We start from the raw sequence: 26,582 nt of genomic DNA, 5'->3' as shown, positions 1-26,582 counted from the left end.
CAGTAGAAGGTCATTCTATTAAGTACTGAAGATCCCGGAAAATTGGTCATCATTATGCTAACTCGTTATAGCTGGTAGCTATAGAAAATTCAATGAAAATCTTTTCCAAGTTATAAAAGTAACGATAGTAGAACGTTTGCATTATTTTCGGATTGTTACATTTATCCACAAGTGTGTGAATCTATAATTAAATTTTTTATTTTTAATAATAATTGTGTTTTAATAGTAACTAAGCCAATGTCTTAAAAAAAGTGTCTCATTGGTCCTTTAAAATGGCACGAAAAGACAAGATTCCATTACATATTTACGCAGTCTTGTCAGAATCCTGTCTTAATTTTTAAATTAGAACGTCAAATAGCGAATAAAGTCAAACCATAATAGGGTGGTTTCCTTTTATTTTTTTATTGCCCAACTCGAAAGATTAATACTCCTGGAGTACGTATTTTACACTTTTAGATTTTTAAATGACAATATCTATTTTTTGCGATTAAATGAAAAGTGAAAATTTTCAAGCGCGCGAAAACGTGACAGCTAAGTATGAATGCCGGGAAATCTCTCCGTGTGACGTATTTCTGGTTCCCGTTGCCACCATGTGCGGTGACCGGTGAGGCGAGGCTTGAGCGCTGATACGACGCAGGCTGCTAGCAGGTAGCTGAGTACCCTGCTAGCCGGTAGCGCTTGGCTTAAATAAGGATTATTAATACCTTATCAAACAAAGGAAATTCTCCGACCGTAGTCAGTTTTAATAAGTGATTATTAACACACTCAATGCGGATGCCTTGAATTCAAGGCATCCCGCGCTAGCCTAGGACGCGGATGCCTTGAATACAAGGCATCGGTCTCGTTAGGTTTCTCGGCCCGCCATCTGCCTCCGCGTCTTCTACTAGACCCTGCAATTGTGCCCAGCGTCTCAGTGTGTCTTCTCCTGTGACTGGATACATGTCGTTTGCTTGCAGCAGATTTTTTGCCTTCTTTTTATTATACTATATTTATTATAATTTTATTATAATATTTAATATTTTCTTTATTAATAGTAAAAATTTTAATGATTTTCAACTATGTATGATTGTATACGATTAAGGAAGACACAATATCTGATATTATTGCAAAATATTTTTTCCGCGTGGCGGTATGTTATGATAAATTTTCTCAGCATTGAGTGTGTTAAGACATGTTTCCCTGAGCTCTGCGCCTCATGCATGCATTGGTAATCTCAGACGATGTATAACTCCTATCTACTCGTATAGAAACTAGGTCTCTGTGACGTTATGTGGAGTGGCTTCGCGTGGGCGCCAATCTGGCCTTTTTCAAATGAGGATAAAAATGGACCATTGCCATTCGTCTAAACCGGTATTTCTCAAACGAAATAATTTGTATATTATGAATACACTAATGGTGGGTAACGAATCGCAATCAATGCCTTTTGTTTTCTTTGATGAAGGAAACTACCCTATTGAAACACGGTGGTTCACCGTGGCATATATCCTCCCTCTTTTGATACGTATACTTTAAGCCAAATATTAGCTCCTGCTTCCATTAAAATTATTAAGAGTAGGCTCTTGCTAACAAAATAAAATCTACAATAAAGCTAAATCACAGAATTTTCTTACTCAAGAAAAACATTCAGGTACTCCTCTTAAAAAGAACGCTAGGTATTTTCGCATTCATACAGTTACTTCAAACCCACCTGAACTGCTGACCTGCTACTGGCTTCCACTTTCTTCTTCACCTCAGTCTTCAAACTGATCACCTTAGAAGTATCATCTTCAACCTTAGAAGGAGAGAGTAAATTGAACAAGAATTAAGAAAAGCTTAATAAAAGTGCTAACCCTAAGAGCTTAACCCTAACTAAGACCTAGCCAAATAAATGTGAAGAAGCATGGATATGCATAACTAAGTATGCACATCAACATGCTCATAGAAATTAAGGATGTGCAAGTACTCGAAAATTCGAGTGAAGTCGCTGAAACTCAACTCAAGTGCTTCGAGTAGCATTATGAACGCAGAGTCGAGTAGTTTCAGTTACAGAACTGTCGAGGTCAGTAAGTTCAGAAATCTGCAGACAGAAGGCACTACCATTAATCTCATGCAAAGTACCCAGTTAAATACATCGAGAAGCATCGAATACAGCTCTCGCTAGTCGTATAAAATAATTTTATTTTACAAGAATTATATTTCATGAAATATAAGTTCTTTATGTAAGTCATGGATGTTTTAAAATTGTTAAACTTTCAAAATATTTTTATTTTCCCCCTAAATTGAGCTAAAATTATGGAAATCTGATGCTACACTCGTCATTGGTCATTGTGCGATTTGGCATCAGAAGCTGATGACGAGCTAGACTCCTCATTCCAGTGCACGGGGTTAATTTCCGTATATTCCTTTATTGTTCTTCGTTACCTTCTTCAACTTACAAAGATAGAGTTGCAATGATTGATTAAACAAAGTGAGAAAAGATTCAAGATCCACAAAAAATCATTGACATTATTTCAATAAAAGTTCCCAAGAATCAAGTAATTTTGGCAAGAAAGTACTTGCACAGCAACACAACGATGTAGCAATAGACAGGATAGCGATTTTCTGCATGAAGTGATAAGGTAGCATGGAGACGTAAAGACCTGCTGCCCAAGCATGTAGAACAATTGGTTTTTCTAAATGAAAATTTGAAAGTATCAAATATTACAGGACTCATTTACGTAGATAATCTTCATTATAATATGGTAGTTTCCTTCCTTAAAGAAAACAAAGGCATTGATTGCAATTTGTTACCCACCGTTAGTGTATTCATAATATTCATATAATTTGGTTTTATAAATCCCAGTTTAGATGAATGTTAATGGTCAATTTTAACCTCATTTGAAAAAAGCCAAATTGGCACCCACGCGACACCACTCCAAGTAACATCACAGGGACCTAGATTCTATAAGAGTAGTCGAGAGTTTTACGTCGTCTGAGATTACCAATGCATGCATGAGGCACAAAGCTCAGGGAAACATTTCTTAATAATCACCTGTTAAAACTGCCTATGGTCGGAGAGTTTCCCTTGTTTGATAGGGTATTTATAATCCTTATTTAAGCCAAGCGCTACCTGCTAGCAGCCTGCATCGCAGCGGCGCTCATAGGCTCGCACTAAGGTGGCGTCACACATCGGCAGACGGAACCAGAATGACGTCGCACGGGCTTTTCCTAGCATTCATACTTAGCCGTCACGTTTTCGTGCACTTGAAAATTTTCACTTTTCATTGAATCGCGAGAAATAGATATCGTCATTTTAAAATCTATAAGCATGAAATATGTACTCCAGGAAAAATAATCTTTCAATTTAGGCAATAAAAAATACAGTAAAACCTCTAATGTAGTGAACCTCTTTACATCATAAACTTCCATACTTCAAACCACCCCCACTGTCCCGTCAGATGTACAGGTACATATATATGCAAACTACGTAGTGAACATCTTGTAGTGATCCGGAAATGGAAGATTTCCATTTCCAAAATATGCATAAATATGTTGTTGTGTGACGTCTCAGAATAGCCAGCTGTGACCAACTATGCCTTGGGATTTGCACCTTTTCACTTTCAAGAACGCCTAACCTTCCTCTTCCCCTTCCTTTCCCCTTCCTCTTGGACGAAAACATCCTGGTTCCACTTCCCTATATAATGGCACGGTGGAGATGCTATTGGCACTCTGACGCACTCAGGAACTCAATCAGTAACTCACAGTTGGAGTCGAAGCACGGGCCGTATGGCCTGTGCGACCTAAGCGCCTCGCTATCCACCCGTGCCATCACCAGCAGCTCCTCTCCTTCCCGAGACATTGGTAATATTCTAAAATTTGGCTATTCTAGACGCAAAAATTACTTATTGTATATTCATTGAATTGATTTGGAAACTGGGATTTCAAAGGGAAATAAACTTTGGGTTAAAACTTCAAATACTTGTGTGTGATTATTCGCTTCCCGACACCAAGGGCAAGAACCCGCACCCTTACAATCTTTATCTCATAAAACCTCCATTTACCATACCAAGGAGACACCCCGAGACAGCCTAACTACCTCTGCAAATTGTACCGAGACAACTAGAGACAATTAATGCAGGGGATTACGTACATGGAATGACATTTTCAGCAATAAATTTTTCACGCATATTTTTTTTCTTTTACACCTTTAATATGCTGTAATTTTATACCTAACAGTAAATAATGAAAAAGATATCCAACTATCTTAATTATTTTAAGCGACTGTTGAATTAAGAGATATCACATTGTTTTCTCTTGAATCATTGTAAAAATCACGTGATAGCACTCGCTTTATGTTATCATTAAATAATAAATATATGTTCACTAATGCATGCATGTTTGTTTAAATGCATAAATATAATGGTTTAAGGAGGAACCATCATTTCAAACATGCCCGAAAACCTCCCCTTATTTTGACATATGTTGTTGCTCATTATTTTTTCTATCGAATAGTGAAAAAATATTACTATGTCACCGGCCATTTAAGAAAGATTTATGGATTTGAAAATGACGGATCTCCACCTTGAAATGCATTGTCTTTATGGGAGAATGATGACCTTCCCTTGTAAAACATTTTTTATCTCAAATTTGGCCCGAAATATATCGTTGAAAAATTAGCACAACATAGAATAGACATCGATGCTTAATATATGTATTTTTTTAGAAGGGGTTACCGATATGTTAGCGCCAGTATTTAAGTTTAAAGAACATACTTCCGGTTTTCTGCAGAGCGAGCAGCCATTATGCGGCGGAGGTAGTGGCAACGTTGCAAATATACGGAGGATAAATATGAAGAGCGATATTGCACCTGTCGACCGCTGCATAATTCCAGTGAATTGGATTTTTCGGAGTCATTTTTATACGTATTCATTAAACGAATATTCAGTTCATCTCGAAACGTGCTCTACACCGAAGTATGAAATTTATCAGTGCTGGTTGTTAAAGTAATTCCTATATGTGACTACATTTTATTGAACATGCGAATAATCATGACCGGAATGCAATACATCCCTTGAAATTGCCGGCGTATCGCTTCAAAAGCGAAAATGATAGAATATAATGAGACTTGCGATAGTTTATCTGTTCTTCTGAATACTAATTCAAATTTTTTTACGTTTATTTCGAAAAATATGCATCGTTTTCAACTTGTAGAAAATACTTATTTAAATAGAAGTTCTAAGCGTAAAGTAGAAAATCTAGCGCATTATGTATTTAATCATCAGTTTAATTGATATTAAATGTCTAGAATAAGGTGTACAGGTTAATGAATATACCACGAGACAAGCATATTGCCGTTGGGTACCGACTATGTAGTATTTGGAAATACAACTTCGCGAACGTAATAATTAATCGAATATTCACCCATGTAATTCTTCGAAAGTATAAAATAAAATAGACAAGAGTACTTCCTTTTTCACTGACCAAACAATTTACTTTGATACGTTTTCCAAAGGTCCAATTAGCATAATTTGAAAAAACAACATTAAATACATTTACCTATTCATGAAGTCATTGCAGGAGGATAAAAATTAGGATGCATTCCTGAACAATCGATGGCAGCTGACATAAGTGAGTCCGTAGAAGTTGCAATGCCAGCCTTCCAAATTTACTGAAACTTCGGCACTAGGAACAAGTATTATTTAATTATCCGGATACTAATGATTCGAATTACATTCGGGTTATAACTGACACATTAGTTTCTAATTTTCACTAATCAACTCCTTATGTATGAGGATGAGGAGTATGGATAAGGCTATTGAATGGAAAATCTACAAAGAAATAAACATTAAAGAGCTTTGTGTCAGTCATTCGACAGGGACTTTAATCTTCATAAATCAAGACATGAACATTGATTATTTTAACAATGATGGACACTTTATGTTGGGAAATATTGCAAAAATTTCTTAAGAAATTAAAAATGCACGTAAACGATTCGGTATCCTTCAACAGATGCACTCGTTGAAATCGCTTCGATGGAATTGATGGATTCACTTTCGGCCACATTTCGTTTCCTCAAATAATCCAAGCTCTTACCTTTACCTTCAGACACAAATTTGCCTTTAAATCGGCATAATGACGCCATCACTTCAGCCCAAAGGTATATTTAATAACTTAAGGCTAAGTAAAAGGGATAATAAAACGAGTAATATTGTCACAATGCAACGTAACTCTACGAGGTAACGTAAACAAACAAAGGTGCTCAACCGCTGTGAAACTACGATATGCTGGCAGCGTTGTCAACTTGGTGGTCAGCAATTATAAATAAACCATTTTTCCTAATTAGGTTGAAATTAACAGAGCAAAAGGTCTCATTAGTTAAGTTCATTTTATTCATCACAAATGATGTAGTTATAAAGCTTTACTGTATTTCCAGAGAAAGTACTTAAATTCTTCCGATACCTAAGAGTCAATATAACAGCCATTCTTCATATCACTAGATTATTCCATTTTAAGTAAAATTCATGCATTGTACAGCTATTTTGATTGATTTAGCATTACTTTTAATTTTTATGAATGACTAATTTAGCGATTTTAACTCGTTGTTATCGAGTTTATCTAACTAATGAAAGCAGTATTTCGAAGCGCAGGTTCCTCCTTAAAAGATAGTAGTGCCTTTCATTTCCAAAGGATATGAAAAAATTGTGCATATTACTAAAACTTCTCTACAGTGAATCTCCATACATCAAATTACCCAAATTTTGGTCCCCTCCATTACGATATAAAGAGGTTTTACTGTGATAGCAAACCACCTTATTGTGCAAATGGCTTTACTTGGAGCTCTTCCTTGCAGTTTGGATACATATATAAATTAAATTGACGATATATTACCAGAGGTTAATTCGTTTCAATTGTGCTAATGGCACTGTTTAAGACATAACTTTCATTCATCTACCAATTCTGACACAATTACCATCAAAGGTCCTCATTATCTTTTCCTTTTTACATAAAGCTAAGCATTCAAAAGGGGAAATTCACAAGGGGATAGGAAACATGAGGATATATAGGAGCATGCATCATTATAATGCCTGGTCCAGAAATAAGCTTACTCGACTCGATAATCACCAGAAGTTTTCAACTCAACCAGAGATCAAAAAGTGCTACTCACCATCCCTATTAGAAATATAGTCCTTGCATAAAAGTAGATCAAATCTTAATTATTTTGACCGCATATTACAAGCCCAAGGAAAACTATAAAGGTGATCAAGTATGAAACTACAATTTTAGCACCTGGTCCAGAAATGTACCATTTTATCCATTTTCAGTGTTTTGTACAGGAATGGAATTACAGTGAACTCTTGATTTTACGAAGCAGGAATTTACGAAGTTTTCGATTATACGAAGTGATATTGCGGTCCCGGTGAAAAGCCTATGCTAAATACATGGCGCTATTCGATTATACGAAATTTTTTGAATTTACGAACCTCGGCTCGGTCCCTAGGAGCAAATGGCATTCGTTTATACGAACTACGGCGAAAAATTTGTCAACAAAACTAGTTACGCCAGCGTAAGTACCGTATATCTCCGAATATAGTCCCCCCCCGAATATAGTCCCCCCCCCCCAAATTTGAGACCTCAGTTTTGGGAAAAATTTTAAAATGTAAAGGAAGGCAATTTTTCTGTGGTTAGCAAGTTAAGATTCTAGATTCGATAAAAACTATTATTTTCTGTGAAGATTAAGAACAAATCTGTTCACATATTTTCCATCACAACAAAATAACTATACCTAAAACATGTTGTGATCCATTGCATGTATCAGTAATTTATAGTTCCTTAACCAGATGTAATGAAGAAATTAGAATTTTTTTAAGTATCCAAGGCTATTGTATTTTTTAAACCTTCACAAATTATTAATATTTTTGATTTCCAAATGACTACAGACAATGTCAATATATAAGCTTTAACTTAAAGCCCATAAACAGTATTGCATTTGGCCCTGAAACTTCCTTAGATCCAGTGTAACACACCCATCAAGTCATCACAAATCCAAGTGACCTGAAGAATTTAGGAAATCTAAATAAAATTGTGTTAAATAAATTATAAATATTATAAAAATATTGCTATCAAATGCCTGCTAAGCAAAACAATTAAACTACAGGACTTACAAATATCAAAGTAATAAAATTAAGAAATAAACTTTTTCCAACAAACATTAAAACAGAAAAAAAATTATATCAATTTTCAATGCCTCGTCGCGAATCATTGCATAAGTTACACAAAGAGCTTCTGCTCTGCATTTGCGCACAAATTCGACGACATTTTCCTCTTAATTCTTTGAATCTGCCGCATCGAGACCCCCGAAATGACTTCCGCGATGTATTAGCGCTTTGCTAGCGCTGTAAATACTATGATTTACGGCGTATTCTGCAACGGCTATTTTTAAATTGGCATCGAAACTCCGTCTTTGAAGGCCTCTAATCTGCGGCAGGATTGATCCTCATCTTTCTACTTGATCCATCACCTCACTGTTGAACGTAAAATTATTTTTTGCTATTTACTCAGACGAATTGAAGATATTCCTCAATAAATTGATTACACTTTCGATGCTGAGTCGCTGTATTTCGATCAAATGCAGTAATGCCGGCGCTTCTGGTTTAAAGTCGTCGATTATTGCGCCTTTTCAGAAACAAATGCATCACCTATTGCGCATTCTTGTTCTGTGAAGGCGGTAAAGGCAGTGGTTGTAAACACGAACCGCACGGACGTATAGTAGCTACGGACGCAATGAAATGCTAAATCGTCACGAAAGGTTCACTTTATCTGTTTATTTTTCGCAATTATTTAAATCGTGTAGTTATTAAATGAGCGACGGGTACATATACTATTGATTCAATTCTAGTGTTCGATTAATGTAATGATAGTGTGTGTTTATTTTTCATTTTAATTATTTACTGTTTTGCGTCATTAAGTGATCAGTGTCGATTGAATTATTCTAACAATACTTTTCCAAGAAAAATTAGCGGCTACCCGATGGATTCCGTGCAAACGCATATTCGATATGCTATTTGAATCGGAATAATCGTATCTGTACAACATTTGTGGTAAAAATTGTCTTAATTTCCGGTAAAACGTGGCAGTATTTACTAATATCTCTGATTATAATCCTCATAAATGTACTCAAATAGAAAGACTACGAGAACATTAGCCATTATGCCGTTATTTATTACTTTATGGTCACCTTTAGTATGCTAAATTGGATTACACTCGATTATAGTCCCCCCCCTTACTTTTCCGCGGCCATTTTTGGAAAAAAAGGGGGGACTATATTCGGAGATATACGGTAGCTAAAAAATCAGCGCTTCCAACTGTGGTCCATCAAAAGTGCGAAATTGTAAATGATAATGCAACTTTGGAGAGAAATGGGTCGCCAAAAATCTCACTGTGGGAATTTAGGGGGAGTAGGAGTTCAGTTAAAATATCGCGGCTGACATTATGCCCCTATTTACGTGCCTGTTCGTAAACATAGCATCGACAATAATTCGTAGTTTAACATGTCAGGAAGGTCGCGCGGAGTATTTCGTACACCCCTAATTAACCCTTTGCACTGCTGTGAACGTACTTCGAAGACTACTTGACTACTTTTCGCCGAAGCACTTCGAAGGGTCCCTAATCCGGGACCCTTTCCTCGACGAGCTCACCCTCGCTGGCCCCTGAAACTGGGCTATTTTTTAATGCATTACCTGACGCAACCCTGGGTTTCAAAGGGCAAAGGTGCCATGGGGGGAAAAAGAGTAAAGTGCGTGTTACTGTGGGGCTGTGCGTCAACCAAACGGGCACGGACAAAATAAGCCCGTTGTCATTGAGAAATTTGAAAGGCCACGGTGCTTAAAACATGTAAAATTGGAAGCCCTCCCCGTTTTTTACCATGCAAATAAAAACAGCTGGATGACCCGAGAAATTTTCCAGCAAACGGTTATACGTCTACAGAGAAAAATTGCTGGAGAGAACAGCAAAATTGTTTCAATAATGGATAATGCCACCGTTCATAAATACGTGGAAGATCTAAAATTGGCTAATGTTCGAGTCCTCTTTTTACCCCCGAACTCGACTAGCAAGTCCCAGCCCTTGGACCAAGGCATTATCCAGGATTTTAAAGTCCTGTACCGGAAGAAGCTTGAGCGGTATTACTTGCGATGGATCGGTATGTATACATTCATCTATTTTGCTCATGTGCGTTTGGATATCGATTTAGATATTTTTATTCATGATTATCATTCTTTCAAATCTATTTGCTACTTTAATAGATGGGAACAGAAATTAATGACATCCCGAAATGGACGTTGATACATGCAATCCGCGCCATAATATCTTTTCGTGTACATATTGGCCTTTGTGAATGAACAACTTAAATATCTTAAGTACTGGGCTCTATTTACCGCCAATTTATATTTCAGGCTTCTCGTAATGAAGACGCACTTCCAAGTCTAACCATGAACTTTCTTCTCTCGCGCTTCCCCTTTCTCCCATGCTGGGGTTCTTTCTTTCCAAAGCCATTGTTTACTCCCTCCTGCCGCCTTTGGCTGATCTTGCTGACACCCACCTTATGCTTCCCAAACCCCTCCTTCCCCAGCATTTCCCATTCACTCCCTCCCTAAGGTGACTGAGCTTGTGTGCGTCGCAAAAAAATACGGCCCCCAAAAGTAGACTGAGGCAGACCTCAAGGCCATTTCCCCACCCTTCTTTCTCCTGCCCCCTTCACCAGTCCTTATGCTGACCACACTTCTTCCCTCAGGCAATCCCCATCCCAGTCTTATTCACCCCACCCACTGGGAACGTTCCCCGATTGTGGAGAAGGGCATGGTTCATCTTTACCTGCAACGGGGGGAAGTTATTAACCGGAGAGAGGCTGAAGAAGTATCTTCCACTACCGGGAAAATGGTGCCGCGCTAATAATTGTCTCTATTCTTTTCAGCTGACTTTTCAATTGAAATTATTTTCTTTGCTCTTTCCACACTATATTTATTTACGATTATGGCGCGACTATTTTTTAGTGCTAAAACTAAGAAAATCTTTTCTCTATGTCAATGATCCTTTGCCTAACTTTCAATACGGCGGAGAAAGGAACACGAAAACTAAATGAGGTGACGGTACAGGTTTTTCCGTGTCATTTTTTGGGAATTCACGCTAGCGAACCAATATTTAACCACGTTGAGAAATGATAAAACGTCTCTTGTAGGAAAACAATCAATGTGGTTAATAACGTTTCAATCTATATTTCTCCGATACTGTAAGATGTTTCTCCTGTCGTTTTCCGGTTGAAACCTTGCTCCTGTCGGCATAAAAGGAGAGAAACATACTATATGAACAGGTCACCTCACACCCGGTATGAAGAATACAGTCCTATTTTGGAAACGGGCTAAGACCCCTGTTTTTCTTTTTTTCTCGTCACTGAGCGATAGAGGGCGACATAAATGGCGGTTAGGCCGGCTGCCGCTAAAATTCCGTGGGTGTCAGAAACAAATATCTATCTTTTGAATACTTAATAGTAGCTATTGGCTCCTAACCACAAATTTATTACTGTTAATTCTTATAATAAACATTGCAATTCATTATTTGATTACGTTTTCTAAACTGGTCGGGAATTTCTTTAGCGATCGTTGATGTTGAAGTATGAACAAGAAATGGGAATTTTATGGTGGTATAATTATTTAACGATTTTTCACATCATAAATCGATAGCAAAAAGCCTTTTCTATGAATTATACCGAGAATAACCACCGAAAACATTTAAATAAGACCACTAAAGACAAAAAACGGCGGAAGAAACAAAAGCGAACATTTTTTTCGTGACTTATGAAAAAGGTTTGAATTTACGAAACTCGATTTTACGAAGTGCCAATTTTCCGGTCCCACTGACTTCGTAAAATCAAGAGTTTACTGTATATATGATACAAGCCGGCCACCCGACGTTACTTGGGAAGGATAGTACCCAGAGAAGAGGAAAATTAGAACATGGAATTCCAGGTCATGTTGTCTCAATGGGAAAATATGAAATTACGTAAGAGGAAACATGATTTGTCAACGTACGGTTCAAAATTATGCGAGGGACGCATCGGACGCTACCAAAAGTAGGGCTTTGAGAGCATGAGATGCACCAACGTACCAACTTTTGCCGCAATCCATGCATCAACACGGATCCGCATACCAGACAAACAAACAGACATCCTCTTTTATATATTGTGATGGCTCGTTCTTTTTTCGATGTCCCTTTGCTTGCCACCACAAAATTTTTGTCGTTGCAACTCAAATGGGAGCGATAGCGGCCATTTAAGAGTTGGGTGAAAATATTTCATTATACTTGTTTTTTTTTAAGTAGTATATTTTTTTTGCTTTAAGTGTATTATATAATGTTTGTATTTCAGTGAAGTGAGAAAACCGGTGAAAAGAAAGTGACTATTGTAGTACAACCGTTCATATCGCCCAGTTCAACCAAATGAATCGCGACATAGCAGACGATAAAGGAAGTAGTCCACTGTGGGAAGGAAAAATGGTTATATAACCCTCGCCTCAGGCTAGGAGGGTCTCTTTCTTATGTCATTTACTGTGCTGTCTACATGTGTTTTACTGTGCTGTCCACCACCTAAGCCGATACAGACGATTTGCGGTGCTGTCCACCACACCACTCGTAGCCCTTGCAATCAAAGAAAGCCAGGTGAAAACAAACTGTTCGTCTTACAAGAAGGAAAAAGAAGGAACTGGGATAAAAGAGTCCACGATGCAAGGAAAACGAGGTCTGAAATCAAGGGTCCTTCCAACAATCAACTGATAGGCTGGCGTGAGTTTCAGTAATTTGGCCTCAATTTCGCTTAACTCGCCATCCGGAATTATTTTCCTTGGAAGAGACTTCGCTTGGAGAATGCTTGATTGAAGTCACAGTATTGTTCTTGTTTATTTCACCAATAGTTACTATTTGCTCAATTTTTTCCAATGAACATTTAACAATATCAGAATCAAACCAGTAAATTCCCCAACTATCTTGAGGTGAAGCCGTTGGGGTAAAAGAGCATTTATAGGAGACGGTGTGTGGCTTAAAGTGTATTTTGTTTATGAGACAACGTGTGATTTTGAGGGTATTTGAGGAGAAGACGTGTGTGTGTCTGAGGTGAGTGTTGTAGGTGACGACGCTGGATATTAATCTTGAAGTTTATTAAATGTTATCGCAGAAATCACAATATTGTTCATGAACGAAAAACCAACATCGTTAATTTTCCATCCTTCAAGCTCATTACTTAAGATGTCAACGCGATTATCACGGAACCCGGGTCCACCTTATCCATGCCCTTTTGATTCAATTAAAAGTCTTATTCCAGGAGCATCACCCATTATTCGACGGCCTGGTCAATTTAAGCCAAGTCGGCCAACTAACAAACTCAGTTGTGTATGCGAATCCAAATCATTCATCCTACAAGAAATCCTGTGGAAAATCCAGCATATCGGGAGGGATCGTGTGATGGGACCAGTTTAATATATACAGATTAAAGTAACAGTCCTCTTATAGCTTGCCACCACTATTCCTCATGTATCCCATATCCACTATACAAATAAAATCATTTTTTTAAATCAGATATGGTTCCAAAATTTTAATGATTCTAAAATAGAAAATGATCCATAGGATGAACTACAGAGTATGAGGGAGTACCCCTAAACCCATTTTAGATTATAAGCAGGTAGGCACCAAATTACCCCTGTAATATAGAACTAAATTACAATTTCTGATACAAGGCAGCCCAATAGATACCTAATGCTGAACTGTATTTCAATTACTAACATACAGCAGTATCATTTAAATCATGAGCTCCACTAACCTGCTCAACCTGTCGCTGCTGCTCCTTTACTTGCAACTGCCTCTGCTGGTCTTCGAGCTTGGCCTTTGTTTGAAGCAATTCCAACTCCAATTTCCTCTGCTGCAATTCCAACAGCTCCTTCTGTTTCCTCAACAACTGCTCCCGCATCTGAGCTTCTGTCAAGGCCTGCTGTGCTTCAGTTCCAGTTCCTGGTTCAACAGCTATACTTGAAGAGGCACTTGTGGAAGGCTGTGGCGTACCTGATGGCGCTGGAGGAATACTTGAGACGGAATTTGGCGCCTGTTAAAGCCAAAGTTCCCCAATGTTAACCAAAAGTTGAGAAGACCACCAAAATTATAATGCTTTCATTCTATTTCTTGTACACTACCAAAACATATCTTCACATTTAGAGAGGCTGATAAATAATACCACCACCCCAATGAACAAGCAGATTCTACCATATTTTCTATTTTAATGTGTTATAACTATATTTTCAAATTTATGTACTGCCAGCCATTTTAAAAAGATAAACAAATCTATACCCAAGTATGCCAAAATAAAATAGTTTCAGGGAAAGTGTGTACAGGTCAGGCCCTATTTATTTGTGCGCCCTTATTTCTGTGAACCCTCGGAATCCATTAAATAAGTCTTTAAAATTGAACTATGTCAGGTCTTGCAAATATCCTGCGGTGTTTGGGAAATCCACTTGACAAAACTATGGATATTTTTCATCAACTCCCCGTTCTGTAATAGATCAGGTACTTCATTTGAATACTGCCAACCACATTTACTTCCAGGGGAAATATCAGTAACCCTGGAATTCCACCCCCTTCCTAGTAAAAAATATTCTAAATGAATTCATACCAGTGCACACCTCTAGTCAAAGACCTCTTAAGCTGTAAGTACAGTTATCATCAGGATGTTAATCGATTCTTGGGATATTGTAGAGCAATTATTTAATGGGGAACTTGCATGAATTTTTTTTTATTTCACAGGCGGACAGAAAATTATTTTCTGAATTCAACAAAGAAAACCACATGTAAATCTGAGTTTTCCTTTGTCAGATAAATGATAAAAATAACGAATTTTAAAGCTCGTCGAAAACTCACTCCCACAAGGCCACTGCTGAAGAAGCCCAAATAAAGAAATGACGTCATTTGTGCCAAAACATCGCGCGAAGCAGTCTACTGCTGGGCTAACAGCACACCAATACAGGTGATTCAAGCATGCCAACTCAGCCCAAAAGTGAGTCCATTGATGATTTTCAATTGAGTAGGTGATCAGTTAATGGTGCACAGTCGATATTTCACTTTGATACTGAGAAATATGCAGGCAAGATTGTTTAAATCCCAAAATTTCACCTTGCTTTTGCAGTCCCTGCTCAATACATCCACCAAACTCCCTAACATTGTAATTATCCAGCGTGATGAGTTGGAGGTATATGTATTGTTTATCACCTGGCTGTAGAAATACCTCAACCACGGTACCTGGTAAACTATTTATTAGTTATCCTAAAAATTGTTCTGTTAGGTAAAAATTATGTTAAAAGTTATGCAAGAAGCCTGTGGCTCCGAGCCATTCACAGAAATCCAGGAGATTTTTCAAGGAAAACAGCTATTCATCTGAGAAGATCATATCAATGCAAGTATTGAAACATATGCAAATTATGTGAAAAGTCGTCCAACTAAGGACATGTCGTTAAAAATATTACGCATTTACTTGATATTATTAAAATGACTTTTTAACATGCGATTTTGGGCCCTAATTGGTGAAATTTTCTCTGAGCCGGAAAATTCAGTCAAGTGGGAAAGAAATAAAAATTTGCTTGCACCATATTTGTTTGCAAATGAATTGTTTTTGGAAAGGTTATTAACGTAAAACTCGTCTCCATTTCTGCGAAACACACATTTCTGAATCGTATTAATCTAAACAAGTATATTTGCAATTGGGTCCGTTTTCAAGTAAGAGGATTTGTGTTGCTTGTCTCTTGAAAATTTATTGGAACTATGACAAAACACATAAAAAGACTTGAAACTGTAGAGAATTGTGTAGTAATGATGGGCATTGTGCGAGTGAGTCGGTTCAAATGTGCAACTCGGCTGAATGAACTGTGAGGCGAGTCTTATTTGGTGAGTCGTGACTCCTTCCGCACCAGACTGTCCACAAACACTGTGCACTGAAGTTGTGCAAGGGGAAGAAAGAAGCCAGGCTCTCATGACCCCACGCACACTGTGCTTGTTGGAGTCATGAGCAGCGGGAGTCGGACTCCATGCGCACATGACTCCTGCATACATCGTACGTGTTAGAATGTGAGGCTTATTGCACATAGGAAAAATTTTTCCAACACCCTGTAAAATCCATGAACATCTGAAATTTTGCTCATAACAGACCAATGGGACGTGCATCAGGTAAAAACATGAAAATCGTAATTATCATTTCCTCATGCCTAAAAGTATCTCGATGTATATCTAATGTATTTTTTGACATTTAAACCCTGGAAATGCCTAGAAAACCCTAACATAGAGACTCAAGGTCGACAGAAGCATTAGCAGGGCCAAACTTCCCATGGGAATAGAGCTGGAAAAGATTATTAGAATGTAACCACTGGGATAGGAGTCATAAAGTGAACCCGTGGCCAGCCTGATGACAAGAATGGCAATAGAGTACCAGGTAGAGCAATACTCCCCACAACAGAGAGCAAAGAATTCCAAAGAGAGAGAACTCCAAAGGAAAGGAGAAGTCTCCCTTTGTAGCAAAAAAGGGTGTAAGTTCCCTGAAGGATTGAGTGATCTACAGACCGTAGCAGGGCGCAAATGTGAAAAAAGTCTTCCAGCAAGGAAGGCACAACCTTTCGCCGAAAACATGCAGACCCAACCGCAACATCAGATAAGGCCGGTGCAGCTTTCCTGAGCCTCCTAGCAGGCATGCACAGCTAGTCTGAGACATATACCCAGAGGTATTATGAAGTTTGCACCAACATAGACATAAAATACTCTTGGGCTTCCCGAGAATCACATCCATCCATATATTTTCTGAATTACTTATTCTCATGTATTTTTAAATGTCAGGAATGTAATTCAAAATTAAAGCCCCCCTTTGATTCTTTATCAATGTGTACTTTTAGAGTTACCAGCGGTGAGAAGTTGACAACCTTAACCTTTCAAAGATAAGTTGATATCTAGAACAATTCCTAGATTTCCAGGGTCAAGGGAACAACTCAAGAAATCAGCAAAACGTGTAAAAACAGAAGAGTAAGGGGTCTCCAGATACAACCTTCAGTAATAAAAGAGGGGATTAACAGAATGAAGTACTCAGTGTTCTGGCAATAGGCGAACAAGTACAAATGGACTTCCACAAATGATAATGTTGCTTTGGAAGAAACATAAGTAATTCCTAACAAAAAATTGTACTTGATTACTGGAAACAGGTTGTCATCCTCCATAAAAACACTCCTAACGAAAACACAATATTCGAAATTTATGTATCCCACTTCAGAGAAGCTTTCTTTTTAATGCCTTATGTCTCAGAATGACCACCTGCAAGGTGAGGAACAAAGACAATGCATGGAAAAAGCACTCTCTACCACCATCACAAACATTTTTTGTGAATATGTACATCACATTTGAACCGCTAACTGCAGAAAGGAATTAAGTCCAAGTTGGACTATTTTTCTTCTTTTTCTTTAAATTGTTGCTAGGTGCAAGACTCAACGTTTGCTACAAAAAGGAAACGTCCACGCGGTGCTATTAGCATGACGCCTTCAATATTGTGTAGTGCAGGAGTAGTTCCATTTCTGTGGTAAACAGCTGCCTGCTAGCCGCAGCAGACGCGTGAACTAACATCCAGTTCACCTGATTTGCATCCTGTATCCCTTGTATTTCTGCTCAAGACACCTATTACCTCAGACAGCTCACTATTAACGTCTTTGGTTTGCATAATCTTTCCACAAAGGAATATAAAACTTTTATCTAACATGAAGGTAATGGGGGTAACGAGGTTTGCAAAGTGTGTAGAATGTTGAACTGGTATATTTGACAAAATTGACAAAGATTAAAAAAAAAACAGAAAACCAAAAAAGGACTTTCCCCCATTAAAAAAATACAGAAATGACTTTTTCCTCAAAGAAGTACGACACGGGGCAGTGCAACATGAACATCGCCGGCTTGGCATTGGTTTATTTCATAAGTAAGGAATGCATAGGAGTCAATTCGGGCTCCTGACAAAAAGCCTTTTCAACGGTACTTCCAATAAAAATAAAAAAATGGAATATCTCATTAAAACATACCAGAATGAAAATTGAACTTTAGGAATCTGATTTTGTCCTGGCGAATGATAACAGCATCCAAAGAATATGAAAACTGAAATAATATGGTCAAACAATGTTTGTCTTCATTCAAATAAATTTTAACAAATTAATTTGTTTATATACTGAATTGTTCTCTATGAATTGTCCTAATATGTTTTGGTATACGGCAAAAAAGAAACGTCTTTCATACAAAAAAATCTCTAGCCAACTCTATTTCACTTACTTTATTAGTATGTTCAAGTTCCAAATTCCCAGTCGTATAAAACAAAAATATTTTTAAAATTGTACATGTGATGTATATGGGTTTGGTAGGTTCTCCCTCTCTCCTAAAAAGTTAGCCAAATTGGACATGATACCTTTATGCTGTTAAGGGTTCATTTAGGCAAAAGATTTTCAAATTATTGTCTCCCACACATCACTCAACTACACAAATATATTTAACATAAAAGATTAAAGTAATATTGATTACCATGGATAAAAATCTGGGATTTAGATGAATACTGGCGGTAGGAGTAGGTGCAGTGATGGGCCACGCTGGATCCATTGAATTCACACGGACATCAACAGCATACAATTTCTTCAGAGGAAACACTTCATTCCATGTCTGACGTAACTTGAACATCTGAGATCTCGTGCGCTCATCCACCTGAATTTGATAACTTATGATAAGCTTTTTCAAGCCTAAATAACATCCCAAAGGCATAACTATCCCAGAAATCATAATACTGGATGGCATACAATTCTTGAAGATATGGCATTGCATTGCTATGAATAACCAAAAGCTTTATCAATCCGATTTACCAATAAAATTGGAAGAGTGAATGGTGGTCATGCATTCAATTATAAATCAATATTTCAATGAGTCCCTCACTTAATGGGCTCATCCCACCAGAAAATCTCAATAAAATCTCTGCAATTATACTTGGGCAATGGAGCCTTGACAAGTGACGTGTTTTAGAATTGAGTTCAACTGAAAAGCAGAGACAAAAAGAGATCTACTATGGGGATTTACCTCTACCCAGGTCATGGATTTTTGCGATGGTCCTAGATTTGGTACAAAGACCATATGTGAAAGATGCTCTTTATAGCAGTATTGTATTGTACTAGAGACAGCATGCCTTTGAGAAGTTAATAGAAGAACACTGATTGAAATACCAATTGCAACGTGCACATATGGAGAATAGTCTTCAAGCCAATAGCTAATGGGCAATCGACATATGTACTCAATAAGGTCACAAGGCATGTGTACATCGCTTCAGGTATTAGCAGGTTTTACCTATAACATCTTCAAAATAACCCCAAACAATACCTTTAACTTTCAGATGTGCAGAACACCTATACATCTTTCATTTTTGGAGGAAAATCCAGATACTTGTTCATCTATTCATGAAAAATGGGTAAGCACTCAACCAATTAGTACCATTACTATATACACATGTCTTTTACTAATATGACAGGAAGAAAATAACAATCACTAACATCATGAGATTGAAGGTAAGTGAGCAATTAGCTTGCTAGCATGCTTTTTCAATAATTGGCAAAAGGGGACAATTGTCAGTCAAGTAGCTGTTTTAAGGCAGGCATATTAAAGAAATTATACATCAAAAAAGACACTTTCCCTTGGGAGGAATTCTTACCAAATGCAAGAACAAGTATGTACTTGGGATACAAGAAAATATATACTAGCATAGTTTGCTAGACAACAAAATAGAAATGGTGTTTACTAAAATATAATAACATTTGCCTAAATGGCATTTGATGGTAGGGAGGCAAATCATTATACAATTAGCTACTTCAGAGGCAAAAAATATGTGCAACTAACACTTCATGAGCTGAACCAGTCATCCAAGCATCAAATCTGGTCACTTTTTATGACTAACTACTATGAAACAATCCACATCATGTGAGAGAAATACGCACCTTCTCAAAGACACTGCAAAAAGTAGAAACGATGTTCTGGGTGAAGAGGCTGACATAAGCACGTCCTACATTCTTGACAATGGAATCAATCAGGTACAACACTGGCAGCTTGATTTCTGGCATCACCTGCAGTTGTTAAAAACACACGGTGGTTGTTGTCTTTGGCTGCAGAGCCTTGTCTGTATACTTTTTACAATGTGAAGGCCATTTGTGTGTTCTGTCGTTTGAAACGTCAACGACAGCAACTGTAAACTACTGTGTTAGGAACAAATTCAATTGCACGAAGGAATGCAATTAAAACGCTAATTTTAATATTTAATTATCTTCCATCTTGACCTAAATGGTAAGATTTTAAAGTAAGAAAGATGACACCAAATTTCGAGAAATTTATTCGGGCAACTTCATTCACCAAACAGCGCGCCTTCACAAGCAATATGAATAATTAATTACGAATTATTTAAGCATGAATTTTAAAACAAGGTAAATTCGTACTAAATAAGAGGGTGATAAGAACAGGAAACAACAATTAGCTCGAGTTGCTTAAGCCAACTCTCTTAAATCATTATGAATTTCAAAATAAGGCAAGTAACCACTTATTCTCAGGCTTGCCAAATTAATTCTCACAAAAATAAAATCCTTCAGCTACGGTTTTACGTCGTTTCAGTTTCAAGGAGAGCATGGGACCAACGCTACCAGGATGACTAAAATTACCCAAGTAATGAACGACAATCTTTAATTTTTGCATAAAATATTTACATTGTAATTGAGACAAAAAGTACAGCATTTTGTGCACAAAAATTGCTCAACATCATCATGTTGCTAAGAACCTACGGCATATTCAGAATTAAATAATTAGTGACCACAAGTAACAAGCATACGGAAGTAATGAGTTAGAAAAATTTTAAATGAAATACAATATTCATTTGAGGTCACAGCTTTTCAAATAAAATTGTGATAAAGAAATATCACCCATTAAACCACTTCCGCAGACTTAAATAATTCCATTACTCAGCCCAATAAATACGGCAATCACGAAATCAGGTTATTACTCATTATATCAGTGGGAAGTGTGAGGTTCAACAGATTATGCACAGCTCAAAATAATTATTTATTGAAACATATGTTACAATATTTAAAATTAATGAAGTACTGAAAGTGCTAAAGAATAATTGAACTGCCGTATGTTAATATGCATACTAAATTGAAGACTTTATAGATCCAACACACACAATTAAAAACCTATTCATTAACCTTTGCCAGATGTTTCTCCACAGCTTGGACGATTGCAGGGGCATGATCAATATTTTCTTCTGCGAGAATCGTTAACATGTTGATCAAAGGTTTGCTGTTAACCGTGAGGTCCGCCAAAGATGATGAATACTCATCTGCAACTTCCTTCGACATTGTGACTATCTTCGAGGCACTTGGAGAAATTTTAAATTACTTAAGTACTAATACATTCTTTTCCTCACGACACCATCCAACGTAGCAAGGAATCAAGAGACACCCATTTCACACTCCACATATGCAGTCATTAACGGTAATCCATCTGCAACCACAACGATTTAAGTGTGCGTCACAATAATACTTAAAACAATGCACAGCCAACTTCCATGAATAATGGGATATTAAACAATAGAAATATCATTTGTAATCGGCGAAGACATTTAATAACGCAAATACACTTCCACGATGCACTTAACCTAAGATGGAGTCCAACATCGAAGGCTGAACCTCTCGAGACACACATTCTGATTGGCTGTGAAGCCAATCATTGAGTCTCTGAAGATTTTTCAGCGAATGAAAAACAGTGTAACAAATTAATGGATGTCGATTCCAGCCAATGCATTTCAACGATTTCAACTTTTACCTAGAGAAAAATGTCGAAAGAGGTCGCAATGGGAAATTGTTGTCTGCTCATTCCCGTATGTACGAAAGATAAGGTTATCGAGATTGCTATGGACTCAATTATCCTACGTTAGAGCGTTTCTTCTGTGTAAGTGGATATGGAGTGCATGTATCTATTTATATTTGTTATGCACTCTGAAATTTGACGGCCCAATAATGTTTTCAAATGTCAACAACTCATGGAAATTTATTCATCGCAATCTCACTATCCTCTAAGATTGTGATAAACACGTTTCCTCATTCTAATTATTAAATATAATAATTCTATTAATCAATGGCATCATTCCAGGTGGGTTCAAGACCTTCCAAATGGAAGATTATAAATTTTTGTTCAAGGTGGTGCTAGTTGGTAATGCAGGTGTTGGGAAAACTTGCCTTGTTAGGAGGTTCACCCAGGTAATTAACTCTCCACACTGCTTATGTTCGATAAATTCCTGAATAATATAATACGACCTATTTAATGATAATGCAAATGCTGTTTTTTAAGGGTCTCTTCCCACCTGGGCAGGGGGCAACAATCGGGGTGGACTTCATGATAAAGACTGTTGAAATTGAAGGAGAGAAAATCAAGGTACAGTATATCATCTTTTAGGAATACTTGGTATTCCACAGTGTATAATTTAAATGAAATATTTGCTAATTAGTGCCCTTTAGAAATTTGGGTCACTCATTATTTATTTATCTGCAGTTACAAATATGGGACACAGCAGGGCAGGAAAGGTTTCGATCAATCACTCAAAGTTACTATCGTTCTGCTCATGCCTTAATCCTTGCTTATGACATATCTTGTCAACCAACCTTTGACTGTCTACCTGATTGGTTAAGGGAAATCGAAGAGTATGCTAGCAGCAAAGTTCTTCGAGTTCTTGTAGGTAGGTAGTGCATTTTTTTGGCAAAGGGATTTAGTCTAAACAAAATGTTTCCAAATAGATTGCTTTGGCATAAGCCAAGGGTGTGAGTTTATATCGATCATCTCCGTTCCATTGTTTATTTACAGGCAATAAAACAGACAGGGAAGACAGAGAAATACCCACTGCCGTCGGAGAAGATTTCGCCGCTAGGCATAATATGTATTTTATTGAAACTTCTGCCAAAGAAGCAGATAACGTGGAAAGACTGTTTATGGAAATTGCCGCAGACCTGATGGAGGTAAGTGGAATACACCTTTTAGCATTTACCTACCTTTTTTGTTGGACCATACAACTGCCTTGACCCATTCACAATTATGGTTTCGAAGTTTGGAAACACTCCTTGAATAATTTGTTTAACGGAGATGTGCAATTCACCGTTGCAATAAAGAAGGTGTAATTAATATATGTTATGACCTTCAGAAGAACATTTCTTTATTTTTCCAACTACATATAATTGGACCTTGGGCGCCTGCAGTCATACACAAAGAAATGAAGAAATTGCATTTAACTGCTTTAATGTGCAAATAATTAAAGATTTCCTTCAGGACATCTCCATGAATCGAAATTCCTCAAATTCTGATCAGAATTAGTTTTTATCTTACTTTGTCTGATAAATAGTAATGTAATAATGCTCAATCAATTCATTTTGAAGTGTTTGAATATTTATGTAGTCTCTTGATCCTTCTATAGCAAGCCCGGTGCAAAGAGCTTCCAAGGTATGATGGCAATTCACCATCTCTTAATGGGAGGACGACGGTAATAGGAGAAGGGGGCTGTTGCAGTAAATTCTCCTAAACCCATGAGTGCTTAAAATGTTGGTGACAATGGTCGGCCAAGGTGCACTATCATGTGTGGTCATTCCAGGTGTTTAGTATGATCTTGGTATTCCTCAGTCTGGATGGATGAACAATGAGTGGGCCTTGTTTCAGTTGGAATTCATCTTTTGGAATGTGAAATGTTGGAACATTTTAATGTGACCTGGTGGATTTCATTGTTTCCTTTCACACGATGTAAGACATTTTGTGTGACTGTTGAGATTGTTTGGAGCACACAAAAATCAATTTTGCTCCTATGACACTAAGATTTTACTTTTAACACTGGTGATGTTTCTATTTATTAACTGGATGTTTTCTTTCATCCTATGGGTTTTGATCCTTCATAATTACATACCTCTGTAATTTTCTGTGATAACTCCCCTCTCATGTACATTCCTTGGCTTTACATTGTTTTGTAAAGCAATCATTAATAAATTAAGCACATGCGCATCCGAAATGCATTTAAATATAATATACACCAATTTTACTTGTTTTAAGTGGCAGATTTTATTTAAAATTCATTTATGATGAACTTTTGCTTGTCTTTAAATGTTCAAGGAGAAATCCTCAAGCTGTTATATTTTTTGGTGTTATTGTAGCTGAAAACTGCGTAAAATTATTATGTTGTGTATATAACCATTTGTAGCTGTTTTATGGTCTTGTAGTGAAAGAACTGCTTGGCAGTGAAATTGAGTTTTCAAATGAAATTTTTGTAGTGGGCCATTGTTGCCTATGTAATTGAAAGATTTTTACTTCTGGGTAGATAACTGCTTACACCTATGAGTGAGTTGGTGTGCTGCATGGAGGATGGTAATAAGATCAAGGAAACTGACTGTATTTTATTTAAAATCAGTAATGGAATTTCGACTTACACATTGATGGTATAGTAGTGAAAATATTATGAGGTTGGCTTTTGGTATTTGTCTGAATTTTACTCACATTCTCATCTCCATTCTCAAGTATAACCACCATTTAGACGAGCTCCAAATGGGCCGTTAGCTACCTCTTCAACCCTGGTAATGGAACTAAATAGGATTGGAATATTTTAAGCATTACTTGGCCAGCTATTCCATGGTTCCCTTAAAAAATGCGCTTCATGTAATTAGTTATGTCGCCTTATTTATCTTTTTGTCTCAGTCACATACAGGAGAAGTTGTGGGTTGCATACTGTTCAATGTAGCAGTATTTTTGTGCTCAAAATAGACCTCTCCAAACTCAAATTTGGACATTATTTGTTAAAAGGTGGGTTACTGTACTATTTGGACATAAACTGAGTTTCCTTATTGACTCTGTTTCTTACATGCAACCTACTACATTGAGCTTCATGAAATGAGACTTTTTTTTGCTAACACCACTGTTCTTTGATGTTACTCTTGATGGAGCTTTATTTCTGCCAGTCTTGCCATGACATACTTTGGATGCTCTTTTAATGAAGTTTTGTTATTTAGTATTAATGCTTTTGCTATGTTATTTTATGAAAATTTTTGACATAGTTTATGAAATTGTAATACTGGTATTTTATTAGGGTAACATGCATTGCTGTGCTTTTTTTCAACCTAGTCCTAACTAAGATCTCTACAGTAAGTATTGGGTTTATTTGTACAGTATTTTTTTATTGGAGCCGTCCAAAGACAATGCCAGCTTAAATTTTTAGAATATTTTGGATTGTTGTTCACGGCTGGAGGAGGTTAATAATTGCAGTTTTGTGTATTTGTGCTTGCTCAATTTCAGCCCAAGGTATTTGTTTCTATCACATTCATGTAGAATGTGTGTGCGCTCCTTGCACATATATTTAATTATGTTATGCTGCTAAATAATGTAAACTCTAATAATGATTTTTGGCCTGTTAAATGAAGAAAACTCTGTAATACTTGGAACACCTCCTATACTTAAATAGAAATATTTTTATTAATTTCTCATGGAGATTTTGAAAGGGTTATAATTTTTTCCTGTTTTGATTTTTCTGGTTAAATGTTTAATTAGTGAAATTTGTATTGATAAAAATACCTAGACTACTGTTCTAGTAATTGAGATCTCCCTGACTGCAGCATAGAAATAATTTGGTAGGATATTCAAGTCTTTGATATCTTTGACCGTTTGATTTTTGGTATACTCTGTAACACGTATCCATCAAAAGTATAAAATTTGTATTGCAAATTAAATATTGTCATACTGGATAATAGGTACCATAAGTTAACATATAACTCATTTTTGGACAGCAATATGCCTAAAGGGTGTTGCTATTGTTTCAATTTGATGAAATCTGCCAAATCATTCTTTTAAAACTATGATATTACTGGGTTGATTATAATTTTTCTCATTTGATATTATAAAATTTGGTGTATTCAAAATTGTTACATAAATGTGATTTGATATTTTCCTGTATCTGTGGTGTTGGGCAAGGAGAATGCATTGTAAATACACATTGCCTATGAAAATCAAAGAAAAATACATAGGATTAACAGGTCTCATCTAAATTTGCAAATCATGCTCGAAGGGCGAACCAAATTTCTGTGACTTTTTACTCTTTCGTGTATGAATGCAAATGGTGCTCGATCCTAACCCTTTCATTTGAACTACATGTGCACTGAAAGCTTTCCACAGATTTTATTTTATTTGTTAAGTGTATACTAGTAGCATCTTTGGATAACAGAATAAATAACTTCCTGAGATTATGTGGCTTTGAATAATTATTTTATACTAGGTTGTTAATTATCTCAGGAAAAACTACTTTAGTCCATTTGCATACACAAGTGTACTGGTACATGGCCTGTAGCTAGCCACAAACACCACAAGCGTATCGGTACACAGAATGCATAGTGATATCTATCAGTAGATCCTGCTTCTATCTTACAAGTCTTTTTGTAAGTTTTTGACCAGATAGTGTGCGTGATAGTAGCTCCCATCTGGTGGCTATTTTGAAT

General features: G+C 36.9%; 2 protein-coding genes across 4 annotated transcripts in view; one reads left to right on the top strand and one right to left on the bottom strand.

The window, feature by feature from the left end:
* The window catches only part of LOC124162898, a 51,432-nt gene extending 29,678 nt beyond the window's left edge, over positions 1-21,754 (bottom strand). For 2 of the 3 annotated variants that reach the window (XM_046539597.1, XM_046539598.1), the window contains exons 1-5: positions 21,276-21,753; positions 20,025-20,150; positions 18,574-18,750; positions 13,820-14,098; positions 1,688-1,771 (exon numbers count right to left, since the gene is read on the bottom strand). In XM_046539597.1, the coding sequence (XP_046395553.1) occupies positions 1,688-1,771; positions 13,820-14,098; positions 18,574-18,750; positions 20,025-20,150; positions 21,276-21,428 (819 nt within the window). In that variant the 5' untranslated portion in view covers positions 21,429-21,753. Of the gene's footprint in view, positions 1-1,687; positions 1,772-13,819; positions 14,099-18,573; positions 18,751-20,024; positions 20,151-21,275 lie in introns of all 3 variants that reach the window. The other variant, XM_046539599.1, reaches the window with a different exon arrangement.
* On the top strand, positions 21,755-26,333 carry LOC124162900 (ras-related protein Rab-30-like). The gene is made up of 6 exons (XM_046539601.1): positions 21,755-22,020; positions 22,222-22,328; positions 22,420-22,503; positions 22,621-22,804; positions 22,930-23,081; positions 23,534-26,333. The coding sequence occupies exons 1-6, from the start codon at positions 21,852-21,854 to the stop codon at positions 23,636-23,638; spliced, it is 801 nt and encodes a 266-aa protein (XP_046395557.1). The 5' UTR covers positions 21,755-21,851; the 3' UTR covers positions 23,639-26,333.
* Positions 26,334-26,582: the final 249 nt, after the last annotated feature.

Source organism: Ischnura elegans, chromosome 7, assembly GCF_921293095.1.
Source record: "Ischnura elegans chromosome 7, ioIscEleg1.1, whole genome shotgun sequence".
Classification (NCBI taxonomy): domain Eukaryota; kingdom Metazoa; phylum Arthropoda; class Insecta; order Odonata; family Coenagrionidae; genus Ischnura; species Ischnura elegans.
Note: the sequence above shows the minus strand (reverse complement) of the source record. Positions and strands in the feature narration are given on the sequence as shown.